The sequence below is a fragment of the Apodemus sylvaticus genome, chromosome 9, assembly GCF_947179515.1.
Source record: "Apodemus sylvaticus chromosome 9, mApoSyl1.1, whole genome shotgun sequence".
In the NCBI taxonomy this organism is placed as follows: Eukaryota; Metazoa; Chordata; class Mammalia; order Rodentia; family Muridae; genus Apodemus; species Apodemus sylvaticus.
The window spans coordinates 64,531,055-64,544,824 of record NC_067480.1 but is presented as its reverse complement, the minus strand read 5'-3'; the positions used below and the strand labels follow the sequence as shown (position 1 = coordinate 64,544,824).

At 36.7% G+C, this 13,770-nt stretch overlaps 1 protein-coding gene across 1 annotated transcript in view; it reads right to left on the bottom strand.

The window, feature by feature from the left end:
• Nucleotides 1-3,781: 3,781 nt before the first annotated feature.
• Nucleotides 3,782-13,770, bottom strand: part of Tmeff2 (transmembrane protein with EGF like and two follistatin like domains 2) — a 284,490-nt gene continuing 274,501 nt past the window's right edge. The window contains exons 8-10 of the mRNA XM_052192909.1: nucleotides 9,218-9,341; nucleotides 7,615-7,773; nucleotides 3,782-3,878 (exon numbers count right to left, since the gene is read on the bottom strand). Of these exons, the coding sequence (XP_052048869.1) occupies nucleotides 3,782-3,878; nucleotides 7,615-7,773; nucleotides 9,218-9,341 (380 nt within the window). The remainder of the gene's footprint in view (nucleotides 3,879-7,614; nucleotides 7,774-9,217; nucleotides 9,342-13,770) is intronic.

Below are 13,770 nucleotides of genomic sequence, written 5' to 3'. Positions count from 1 at the left end.
TGATTGCTGGACTCCAACTAACTCTGACCATGTGATCCTATCATGCATCACTCTACTGATAAAATATAGTTTATTACAAATATTTACTGTTACCATAAATATTTATTGTAGTCATTTGAAGTATTTCCATCTATTTCCATGTTACTTTGTGCATGCCAGTGTTCTAAGTTCAAACACTGATTGCTGTTTTATTTCTCAGAGTAGATACATTATTTGTGTGGAGATGCTGCTCTCTTCATTTTAAATAGGAGGCAAAGGGAAGTTGGGCAAACTACCCAAGCTTCAGTTGGTAATGAAGTAGCCTTAAGCTGGGACTAACATCTGCCTCATTTCAGAGGCCAGAATTTAAATATTATATTCACTTTGGAGCTATATTCTTACTAATTATGATTGTACCCTGAAATACTTCATTGTATTTTTAATTCTTTAACCAGAACTTAAATTGTTTTGATTTTATGGCTTGACAAATCCTTGTCTGTCACCTTACCTCCTGTGGAAGCAGAGACTTGTTCCTACCCTCTACTACAGCAGAGGCCAAGCATAGTGTCACACACATAGTAAATGTTTGTAGGACAAGTAGAAGACATTAGAAAGCCTTGCATCTTTAGATTCACATTGATTCCAGTCTAAGAGAAAGACTGACTTTTGTAAATAAATGTAGCATGATATCGGAACTTCCAGACCAGAATCAGAAGGCTGGTGGTTGGAGTAGAGGCTTCCTTGAGAATTTGTTACTTTCTCTGAGCATTGTGAAGACAAGGAGACATGGATGGTGTGAAAAATACAAAGCTGCAGAGATGAGACACCAGAACATGTGTAGGGAGGGATACTATTTCTGTGTGAAAGGGTATCGAGGGCCATCAGGAGTACCATGAACTTGAAACTGACAGGTGGGTGGTGCTGCTACTTCCTGTGAAGTTTCTCATTCATCACGAGACCTCCCCTGGGTCTCTGAGAACTCCAATTCAGGGAACCAGGATGAACTGAGAGTTTCTTTCAGGCAGGAATTCAGTTTTTTCTCATACTTTTCAATATCACCTCACAGCCTAGCACAGGGCTGATAATTGGTGACTCTCAGTAAATATATAATGTGTTGTAAGTATATATTGAATATGTGAAGCAGATTTTTAGGTGTTTATTTAAAAGCAATCAGAATTTAGGTTTACAGCAAACGCACATAATAGTTAATATGTCTCTGAGAGCAATCATAAAAACATAGTGTCTTTTTTTTTGAACACGTACAAGCTTAGACTTAAGATGACTGCGTGGCCTAGAGATGACAGAATTCAGTTCTAAGATGTCGAGCATTTGCTGAGGAATCCGCAGTTATACTATGGGCACAAGAGATGCTGAACAAAGTCGGGGGTATGCTTTTTAGAATTTGCTTCCTGCCAGTTGTTCTGTATATTGGACTGGTCAGATCATGCCATGTGAACCCCACACTTTAATTGTTCTATTGGCCAAGTAGAGTCTAAGTAAAGTCGGGAGAAAATGATGTAGACACCAGGGAAATGTGGGAACTGTGTCACATGAATCGCAGAAGAGGAAATTAGGAATGTTTGCTTGGAGAAGAAAATAACTGCAAAATTCTGGAGTGAAATAAGAAAACACGATTTCTGTCTTTATATTTTAAATACAGACCATTGTTCCTTTGTCCTGTAGAGGAACAATAGGAGTCAAAGTGTGGAGAAGTGGGTTTTAGCTCAGTGTGAGGAAGAATTGTTTAGATGATTGGAATAGTCCAAAAATGAAATTGCAAATGATGGGAGATGTGTTAGCAGAGGCCAGATGATTCCTTCCAGGCTGGATTGTGAGTTCTGATGGATGGGACACCAAATTCTATTTGTATTTTCCTTGGAACAAAAATAGCACCTAGCATATAGCAAATCCTCACTTAAGGCTCATTATGCAAGTTTTAAAAGTAGTTCTTTCACAGCATAGGCCAGCACAGATGTGGATAGAAAGGTATAAAAGACTTTCTCAACTTTATGATCTTTGAAAAAAATTAAATATAGTGATAAACATATAACAAAATCAGTCATTTCATATTTTGTAAGCAAAAGTCAGTGAAATTGTTGTTTTAAACCTATGCCTCACTATGACTAGTACATTCCCCCCCCCCCTCTTCTTTTGGGAGAAGGAAGGGTTTATTTGCTACATCTACAAAGAATTCTAGGGCCACTTACATCTCTGTGCATGCTAAACAAATTACCCAGATTAGCAGGAATTTGTCATATATACCTATCAAGAGAGTGATTCATAGAAACACTTGCATGATGGTTATGTCAATAATGTCACACTTTTCAAATTTATGACTTAATTTAGAAAAACACAGTTTCCAAAATCCTAAGTCTTATGTAGATTGTCACCTTTATTATATGTTAACAGGTAGTTTAAATTTCACCTCAGACCCTTATTTTTCATAGAATATTTTATATCCAGAACATTTGATTTGCTGTTTGCATTTTGGTTTCTAACAAAGGAAGGGATGCCATTTCTTTTAGTCCATGAAGAAGTCATTTGAGGAAGACAAATAAATCTTTATTTATTTAAATCATCCATATGTGCTACAGGAACTACTCAAAGGTAAACGATAATAAGGAGATTATTTAATTGGGTACTTCATCTTATTCCTTGAGAATGTTCACAATTTACTTTCCCCAAGCAAAGTGGCCATTCATACCTGTCTGCTCATATCCCAAAGGGGTGGACAACAGCTCTCATGAAGGTCCCTTAGACTCTCAGGGATTTTCTTTCTTATGTAAATATGCTTAAAACATGTTTTTCCATTGTCATAAAACATTGTCTTTTTGTCTTTCAGTTTCAAATAACAGTACTCCTTGGGCCATAAAACTGTTCATGGAGGGCATTTGTTTACTAATCTAACTTCTTTTCAAATAAGATACAAACACAGCAAGGGTCTTCTAAGAAGCCTCTGTTTGGGCCCATACTCACTGACAAAGTTACAATGTTCTCCTAGCTGTTATTTCTGCTTGCAGAAACAGAAACAGAATAGGTTTGACCACTTTTTATACACATAATGGATACCTTTCTCAGAACCCCCAGGGTAGATTATTTAACTAAGATAGTTATGTTGCTTCCCAGTAAAGACAAGTATCTTTTTTTGCATTTAATTTTGAGCATTTTATTTTGAGGAAAACACTTCCTTTCTTCTCTTCTGTAACTTATATGCCAGCGATTTTTCTGTTCTGGGAATGTCAGTGAAAGGCAGGAAGAAAGTAGATGACGCAGAGGTGATTCAAGGGTATGACATATCTTATGTTTCCTCAATAAACTAAATTATTTTCTCCTTTCCAATAACCAGTATATCCCTTGATCTTGGAGTCACTCAAAACAAAGCTACAGATTCCTGCGCAAGCTAATGTGTTGTCTGAAGATGCACAGAGGGATGAAATACTGCTCTCTGCAGAGCCCATGACAGGTGGACTGTGTTTACAGCTATGAATTACTGCGAATTTAAGAATGCCATTTTTTCTCATCACTGAGTATTTATTATATATAACAAATACATGGGAAAGAAAAAACTATATTGTGTGATATAAATAGTTTATTTACATTACAGAAAAAACATCAAGACAATGTATACTATTTCAAATATATCCATACATAATCAAATATAGCTGTAGTACATGTTTTCATTGGTGTAGATTACCACAAACGCAAGGCAACATGTGTAGATCTTGTATTATTCTTTTGTCTCTAATACTGTATTGTGTAGTCCAAGCTGTCGGTTGTCCGGCCACTGGGCAACATGCTCCCTCTAGATTAACCGTGTGGATGCTCTTGTTGTGTTGTCTGAACTGTAGTGCCCTGTATTTTGCTTCTGTCTGTGAATTCTGTTGCTTCTGGGGCATTTCCTAGAAGGTTGGAAAGTTTACAGATCTTAGTCTAATGTAATTACCTAAAGTTTGCTCCTACAATCAAAGAGTGAAGCTTTAGATGAAGCAAATTACTAGAGTATTTCAGAGCAAAAAAAAAACCTGAGTACGGGTAGAATCTGGTTATTTGCATATGTTATTAATTATTATTATTACTTTTCTTCTCCTTACAGTTGTCTTTAAGCTTCTGTCAAGAACTGAAGAGCAGAAGTAGAAGTTGAAGAGAAATATTCTTGCTTTTCCCGTCACTGTTCATCCTTTAAGTCTGTTTATTATATTGTGTGATGAACAGACTCAGCACAGGGCAAACAAGCAGGTCACAAGCTCATCACAGCTCACTTTAGAGGTTTTCTGCAACTTTATGTCTAAATGTCTTGAGTGCTATATTGACATTTCAATGCTACAAGTTAAGCTTCTATCACAGCAGAACAAACCAACTGATAATACCCAAATGTAAGTGCAAAAGAATATTGCTTCGGTTTAGCCTAATATCATCATGCTGCATTAATGTTATAAAGCTAGAGATATAAATTGACACCAATTGTGTTGCTTCCATAAAAATCTAGTATTCAGTCACATTGTCTGAAAATCTCTCATCTAGTTTTTTTTTTATTATACTAAGAGATTTCTTTAATGATGGAAGCGAGAACAATACAAAGCTAACAAAATTCTATCACCACTAAGGGTGATGCAGAGGAAAATATGTGAATGAGCATACACACACATGCATACACATACATAGCAGGTCTGAGCGTATTCTTGTATAGTTGCTGTGGGTGACATACCTGTCAAAGACAAACAAGATCTAGAAAGTCACACTCTCAGCAAGTGAGAGATGGAGCTGAAAAATCCAACTGAAAACAAACTGAAAACCCAGCTTCTCATTGGGACAAGATGCTCATTTGGAACATGTCTCTAGGTAGTCATTTTTATGAGATATTGCTCCAAAGGCAAGTAATTGGATAGGAAAAATTGAATAGACAGGAGAGAGAGAGACAGAGACAGAGAGAGAGAGACAGAGAGAGACAGAGAGACAGAGACAGAGAGAGACAGAGAGACAGAGAGAGAGAGACAGAGAGAGAGAGGGAGAGGAGAGAGAGAGAGAGAGAGAGAGAGAGAGAGAGAGAGAGAGAGAGAGAGAGAGAGAGAGAACGGTAAGACAGAAGAGAAAGGAAAGAAAGAGCAGAGAACAGATATTAAGAGGAAATTGAAGCGAATGAGGGGATCAATGCTAAGAACAATTCCGTAAACTGTCTAACATTTGGGTATTTTGGAACAGATCTTGACAAACAAGGGTTGTTACATCACCAGGACAGCAGGGTATCTTGGGGGACGGTCAGAGGTGGGCCTAACTGGCACTAATTTTAAATGAATGGAATGAATCTACCCTGGATATTGGTGTAATGTATAGATTTATACTTTTCCTGGAAAGTAGTTCAAAGGTTTGGTTGTACAAGGGAGTATTTATACAATGCATTGTGTCAATGCTAATATGTTTGATGTGCTCCTTTTCTTTCTCTAGAGCAGGCAGAGAATAAGTTTTATTTAGTTTTAGAATGAAAAATAAAGAAAAAAGCAATATACTTTGGAAACACAGCTGACAGAGCTTATTCGAACTGGGAGCTTAGCATAGGTAGTCAATTTCAGAAGAGCACACACAATCATGGGAAGCTAGGAGCAGACAGATGAGCAGGCTGAAATGTGAAGCTATGTCAGTAGACAGACGGGCCATCATTTTTGCTTCATTACACAGCTGTGTAATCTCAGCATCAGGATCTCTGCCATGAAAGTTATGATGAATAAATGAATGAATGAAATAACCGTTCACTCTTTGTAATGTTGTAAAGTGTGTATACACATGCATTTGCGCACTCAAGTGAATATATAAATATGTGACAAAATTATAACACAAATGCACAATTTCTGGCAAAATAGTGTATATATTTATTCCATTTTTAAATAATGCGTGGGAATGAAAGTGTGATTAATTGCTAATTTGAAGACATGTTTGAAGTACTGAAGTTTGGGCTTTCTCCACTATATGAAACAGCCATCAATTTATTACTGTATGAATATGAATACAAGTCTTATTTTTCTATGTGTGCTTCGAAAAGTATGGTACAGTGTTGCTGTGTTTTAGATTCTTCTCTATCTTTTCTTTTAAAGCTCAGAATATTTTGCTTTTGAGTTGGTTTTATGTTCTCTGCCTTTATTGGGTCACTGGGCATCTAAACATCTAGTCTAGTTAACAGACTCTAATCGACTTAGGGTAGCACCAAGCTCCAATAATAATCTTTCCTGTAGGCCAGGTGAGGATTTATGAGCCATATTTTGTCTTTTTCAAGAGAAGATTCCCCTACTTGTCTTTAAAGAAGATAGTGTACTACAGATGCCAGGGTACATTTTAGTCTTTATGTTTTAATTTCATAATGCATCTTATTTTCCAGTTTTTAGAACTAATTTTGGGAGAATTTCTCTAGTGAGTATAAATGAATCAAAGTCTTAACATCTTATGGATTTGATAAAAACCTTAAAAGGCTTCTCTGGAATTAAAAAAAAATAGAATTAATTCAGTTTTTTGAAAACAAGGATCTACATCGGCCTTTTTGGCTGCTAGAGGATATGAAGGATGTATTGGCTTCAGAGTCTAGTTCCTGTCTACCACATGCTTGCACACTCACAAGGTTCCTGTCTACCACATGCTTGCACACTCACAAGGTTCCTGTCTACCACATGCTTGCACACTCACAAGGCTCCTGTCTACCACATGCTTGCACACTCATTAGTTCCGGTCTACCACATGCTTGCACACTCACAAGGTTCCTGTCTACTACATGCTTGCACACTCATTAGTCCCTGTCTACCACATGCTTGCACACTCACAAGGTCCTTGTCTACCACAAGTTTGTATTTAAAAGAGGTCAAAAATCCCTCTCTTTGCTTCTCTCCTCAAACTGAACCTCAGACACCACTCAGGAGTCATGGTTTGATTGCCTGTTGAAACTGGATGAAATCTCTATTCTCTTTCAATTTCATCCTTGTTAAAGTAAAAATTACCATTTTACCAGGTAGGAATTTGCTATTAAGGTGTGATATCTACTACATGTTTCAGAAATGTATCAAAGATTTTCATTTATCACAGCACAACCTTTCTCATTCCATTTAAAATATTGTGAAGAGAACTTACCATCTTAAAGTTAAAAAGCTATTGTTGCTTACACCAAGTATGGTAACACTGATGGTATTTAAAAGTTCTACTTGGAAATATAAATATTACTAATGGGAGCTAGCATTTGAGCATTTCTATTATATATTAGACCTTATGTATTATCTATTTTCACATTTGGTGTAGTGATTCCAGTAGGTAGATATGCTGGTTCATCATCAGAATAAAAAGTAAGTTTTTGTAGATAAAAAAAAAGTCTTTAAACAGAGATTGACATTCTATCTATCTATGTATCCATCTATCCATCTATCTATCTACCTATCTATATTAGAAAGAGAAATAAATAATCTTAGGACATAAACAATTTTCATAATAGTGTAAAGATGAGGAAAATAATGAGGAAAATCCATGCCTCTCCATTTGGCTATTCAAAGGTTCTTATGTTGATGAGCTAGGACTCAGTTATAATTCACCAATGGAATCAGACTCAGGGTCAGAGGAGGACTAGTACTGCCTTAGCTTGGGTCATGCCCAAGTCTTGTTACTGACCTTGTGATGCAGAGGACCACCACACAGATGACAGCAATCTGAACTGTTCCAATCACAGCTGCAATCAAGACGTACTGGAAGCGGACAGGGCCAGGGACGACGTAGAGAACACTGTAGTCCTTCTTTTCACAGTGTTGGCCAGTGTAACCAGCATCACATCTGGAAAGAGGACAATACCTTCTCACTTGTGACCCAGTACTTTAATTTGATACTTTAACCTAAGTTAACATATTTACTTATTGCTTAATGACACAGTACCAAAAAATCTATTTGCTTTAGGCAATTTATATTACAGATGGTTGTGAGCCACCATGTGGTTGCTCGGATTTGAACTCGGGACCTTCAGAAGAACAGTCAGTGCTCTTAACCATTGAGCCATCTCTCCAGCTTTCATTTTATATGCCAATATTGGAGAAATGTTGAAAAAATATTAGAATGAGAGATATAGCAAATGTCTTAAATTTGCTGGTTATAAAGTTCTGAAGGAGAATTTTTTTAAAAAAATTATGGTACAGGCAGTATACATGTAGAAACAAAATCAGTGCGAGCCTTTCTTGATAATGAATTGTGTTTCTCACTCCCTCAGCTTTCCAACCATAACTTATTCAATCTGCATATTGAAATGAACATTTGATGTGAAAACATTAAAAAGGATCAGTATGTCATTGTTTTGTGGAAAGCTTCTAGCACTTGTCTTTGAATTTCTCGTAACTACATCACGAGGAACTGCCTATGCACACCAGAAGATTTAATTCAATAACTGTTGAGTGGGAGGGGCAGCCAAGCTTTCTCTGTCATGTCCACTCTGTCTATTGAAGAACAGGCAGGAATCAGTGTATTCTGTGAAAGGAAACACGTAGAGAAGACAATTGTTGATAAAAGGTAGGCAGGGCCAGGCAGACAGAGAGAGCCAGAGATAGAGGGGCAGGCAGAGACAGAGACACACATAGTGATGTTTTTGTATATTTCTATATCATAATTTATTTCATCCTATGCCAATTGTGCATTAATTTAAATATAAATATATTTTCATTTTGATTTGCCATCTCAGACATGTTTGTTCTAGACATGAATACTCAGCAGATATTTATAAACTAAAGCCAGACGAACAACTTCTTTGCATCTGAGCTTGAAACTGGAGGTATGGCCAATCATCACATGACACCAGACTACAGAGAAGAGACTGAGGACCCAAGAAAGCCATGTGTGATGATACTTCATAGAAGATATGGGGGATTTTGGAAATGATAACCATGCCAAAGTAGCATTCACTTACTCAAGAAACACTGAGAAGTGCCAAGCACAATTCAGAGGAAAGAATGATGAATAAAAAGTGGAACATGTCCTTTAAAGTATATGTCATGGACAGCATGGTACGCTGTGCACAGAGTGAAGATGGTATACACATGTTCTGCTCTCTCTCTCTCTCTCTCTCTCTCTCTCTCTTCTCTGTATGTGTGTGTGTGTGTGTGTGTAGGAGAGACAGAGATTTTGCTGCTGCTCTCTCTTTAAGCAGAATGTAAAGCACTTTCAGTAGCTCTTAAAAGCTAGTTTTTCCATTTTTACTTTATGCTCTTTAAAAGTTTAAGAAAGAAAATGTTACCTGCAAGATGGCTCCTGCATATTGATGGAGTGTTCACACTTCCCATGCATGCAGAAACCATTAAAATGTTCTGGACAAGGTATGTGGTGTTCTCTGGCACTTTCTTCTAATTTGTTAGCATTCTCTGTAAATACAGACAAAAGCAAGAACCCCCTGTAAATACCTTCTATGCTGGGTAAGACCAACCTGTGCATTAACAAGCAAAGCTACAGTAGGCAAAGCTGTTTAAAAAGGGCAAGAACTAAAAGACCATGCTTCAGAAGAAAGAGGGAGAGAGAATTGAAAGGCAAGCATCCTTACAATTATGTTTAGAGATGAAACTGCAAAATTACCCTGTGCTTTTCATGCTTTTATGCAATTTCCTACTTCTTTAAGAGCCACTGATGTGCCCATGAGTTGTCAGACAGCTTTAATTTTACTTGCATAGAGACTATAGGTTGGTCATAAAATAATTCAAAAAGAAAACCTCTATTTTTGAATTTCAAAGCCCAGCATAATGTTTCTGAACGCAAATTGCTGAAATGCATTGATACTTTCTGAACCTGAGGGCTTAAAAGTTAAAATGTGGCTGTGTTCAATTCTTAAACATTTTTCAAACCACATGTAAATTTTAACAAATGCATTCTGTCAGGCACTTTTATAATTTGAGTGTGAGGGTTTTATTTTTACTAGCATCCATACTTTTTTTATTGCCACAATAATGCAATTAAAAACAGAAAGGTTGTTTTAGGATCACTTATATTGATATATTATATTATATATAATTATATATATATAATATATGTGATATATTATATAATATATATTATATTGATAGCTAGAGAGTACATGCTAAAGTTTACTCTATACAATCTGCCTGTGTTAAGGACGATTTGTGAAATTAAAGTTAAGAAAAAATACCTTGTATTCTAAAATGACCACTTCCACTGTCATTAGTAAGTTTTGTTTTCTAATGTTTTTATAAGAACATGTAAGTGCTTTTGGGCTTCTGTTTGTTCAAATATGTTGACTACACATTTGTAATACCATCTCCACGCAAGTAGTTGCTCAATTCCTTCTGAGTTTGTTTTATAGTGTTAGAAGCTCTGGGCTGGAGAAAGAGCTCAGTGGGTAAGAGTGCTTGCTGTGTAAGTACGTTGATTTGGGTTTTGCTAACATCTTCAATGTAAAAAGCTAGGTGTGGCCATGTGCGTGCATGTAAGTGCTGTCAGGGTGGGGCAAAGACAGAATTCTTGGGCTCATGAGCTTGTTCTTCTGTGTTCAATGAGAGATTGTGACTCAAAAGTAAGGCAGATAATGACAGAATAGGATGAATAATATCATTTTCTGGCAGACGCACTCACAGAACACACACACACACACACACACACACACACACACACACACACACCCCTACACACACACCCAGCGTTTTGTCTTTATTGTCTCTTTTGAAATCTGATATCCTTAAAAATTCCTTCCTGGATAAATGAGAAATACAACTTTATCACCCTCAATTTAATCTGTATTTTTAAATCTACAAATATTCTTCGACACCATTGTGACTGGTCAGCAGTAACGAAGATTGCAAGTTAATTACTGTTTTGATGGAATGGATTACTTCCCATTATCTCTACACAGGGGCACTGTGTTTTATTATAGTGTATCCTTATAATTGTCACTGGCAGTCATGGGTGATGAGCATATTCATCAGCAGAAGGACGTGTCTTTGCCATTCATGAATTAGATGAATGCATTATTTATATTTAGTCAGAGCTGTAAAATATCCTTCTATACATTTTAAGATCTAGATGCCATCTGCAAATCATTAAAGTTTGAAGCAAACTGTTAAAATATTTAGTGCTTTCTTTTGTGGGGACATTTATGTATATTGCTCCAATGGGAAGTATTTCATGTGTTATCCCTAAATTTATAAGGTATAAACTGTAGTGATAATAGATAGATATAGCAAGTGACATTTCAGCACCTCACTTGTATTATGTCTGTACCATTTTAGCTATGTTGTGGTTGATCATATTTTGTATGAAGGTATTTCTACATTGAAAATTGTCATTAACGTTAAAATTTATGAACTGTTTCCATAGAAGAGATTGGGAAGATATGGGGATTGTTTTGGTTTCTCCCATTCTTTTAAGTATTGTTTACATTTTTTTTTTTTGCCTTTTTGGAGTAGCAAATTAAACTCATAATAAGGACACACAAGAAAATCAAGGTAAAACAAAGAATAATCCCCAAACCAAAAGTATTGAGTAAATTCTGAACAAAATAGAATTAGGGTAGGCGTTGTATTTAGATGCACCTTGTAATGCCCGGGTTATTCAAGACTCCACGAGGAGAGTTGGGCTTATTTTGTGCTGGGTCCAGGTGGCAACAACTGGAGTAGCCAATTCATTTGCTTGCTCTTTAAAGAGGATATTTAAGCAGTGGGGGTTGCCAAGCCCATGGCCCATGCAATGAGCCAGCACTGATTTCCACTCTTATTTCTATCTTTTTTGCATAGCAAACTATTCAACACTTCTATTTGCTGTTTGTTAGTAACACGTCAGTGCTTCTGCACACCTGCGTGGGGCGCTTCTCTCTGACATCCCTGAATTCCAGTTGCACAAGGCCTTTCTATCAGAATATACCTTATCCTATTTAAGAGGTCGGTTTCTTTCTGCTAACAATAGAAGATCAAGTATTTTTATAACTCAAAACCCATTCTTGAGATTATTTTTATATTGTACCTCACGGCTAAACTGACAGTTTCTGTATTTGAACAATGGCCACAATCTTAACCTGAAGTCCACATGCTAAATAGGACCAAGTCTGAATGAAGGTATTGCCTTGAAGTTCTCTGTTTACTGTCTAAGCCAAATGATAACATGGAAAGGGAATAGTCTCCGTCATAAAATATGCTAATTAGTTTATACCAGTTCTTGCAAGCTTAGAGTGCTCTGTTTTGCTCTTCATGTTATATTGTCAAATAAGAAGTAGAGAAATTGGAAAATAGATGAGCAAAAGAAACAATCTCTGGGCAAGAAAATGAATAGTCATCAATATATGTCAAGGGATTTATAGTCAATCCAACCAAGTAAACCAGTTGATTGAAAACTGGAATATACAATCTAATGATGTAATAGACATACTTCAGAAATAATATTTAAGTATATTAAGACAACCAGAAGCACAGAAGTCTAATATCTCAAACAGATTATATATATATATAAAGTTATGGTAAATGTCTTTGAACCTGAAGTTATGTACACTGGATAGTCAAGCAACTATAAAGCATTTGAAGACTTGAAATTGTATAAATATGATACTTTGGAAGTGTATATCTTTCTTCTACTGGCTGACAGCTTAGAATTGAGTTTTGGTTTTCTGCTTTAATAAGATTTAACGTAAAGATCATACTCTGTCTTCTAATAAGGTTGTGGCTATGGTACAAACTCTGTGTCTTTGATAAAATCAGCACCTAATTTTCTGTGCAAAGTTTACACATGGTTAATTCAGAGAGAGAACTTGACCCTTTTAAAAGGCTGTCACTTGCATATCTTGAGTTGTTTGGAGCAGAGCGAATATAGCCACATACCCACTGCTAGTCAACAACTGTGAAGCAATACTGAGGAGATCTGTTCTTTAGCACAGTTATACGTGCTGGCGTTCTTAGGGGAAGACAGACATGGAAAGCCAAAGGGACAGAAAGAATGGGTAAGACACAGTCTTGTCTTACATCAGGTCACATAGAGTGGGTAGAAAGGTAACAAAGTCAAACTGAGTGGTTCCTACTTGAGTCAGTAATGCTTGGTGTGGCCTGGGTTTGTGTGTTTACCTTCTGTTCCACAGCCCCAACTAGAAAATAACAATATTTGGTGAACTCATCTGTAAAGCAAGATATTTTTCAAAGCAGAAACTCTACAGTGTGAAATTTGACCCAAATCAACTATGTTTCTTAATAACCAATGCCTTTCTTTGGATCATGGCTAGAGACTGGCCAAGGAAGTGTTGGAAATCAAGTCACACCATCTGTTCATGTGCTCTCCTAGGATTCTGTGTCCTGAAAAGCTAATTTGAAACAGGAAACTAAGAGTGCTAGTTACCGAGACAGTGGGACATACTGTTGACAGATGACGTATTTCTTCTTTCGACAGCCATTCTATTTCTCTTGTTCTGATGCTCTATTCCATCTTCTTGACATCTGTGTCTACAAAGAGGGAGTTGCTCTGAGAGAGCAACAACGAATCGAATCCAAAGATAGTTGTATATTTCATTGAATCGAGTGGTTTCGAGTCTCTGGTTCCTTTGTTTTGGGAGTGTACAACTCATCTTCCTTTAGCTTGCTAGTCTAGGGGCATCGTAAGACCAAATATGAGTGGGTCAAATATACTAAAAGATTGAAGATCAACCAATGCATAATGGGCTCCCATTTGGGATTCCATCTGAGAGAAGGAAACACCAGTTGAGAAAATACCTCTTTAAGATCCAATAATTATTGATGATGGTGACGTAATCTCTGGGCAGGGGATCAGCCCTGGAGTCTATGAGAAAGCAAGCTGAGGATGCTATAGAAG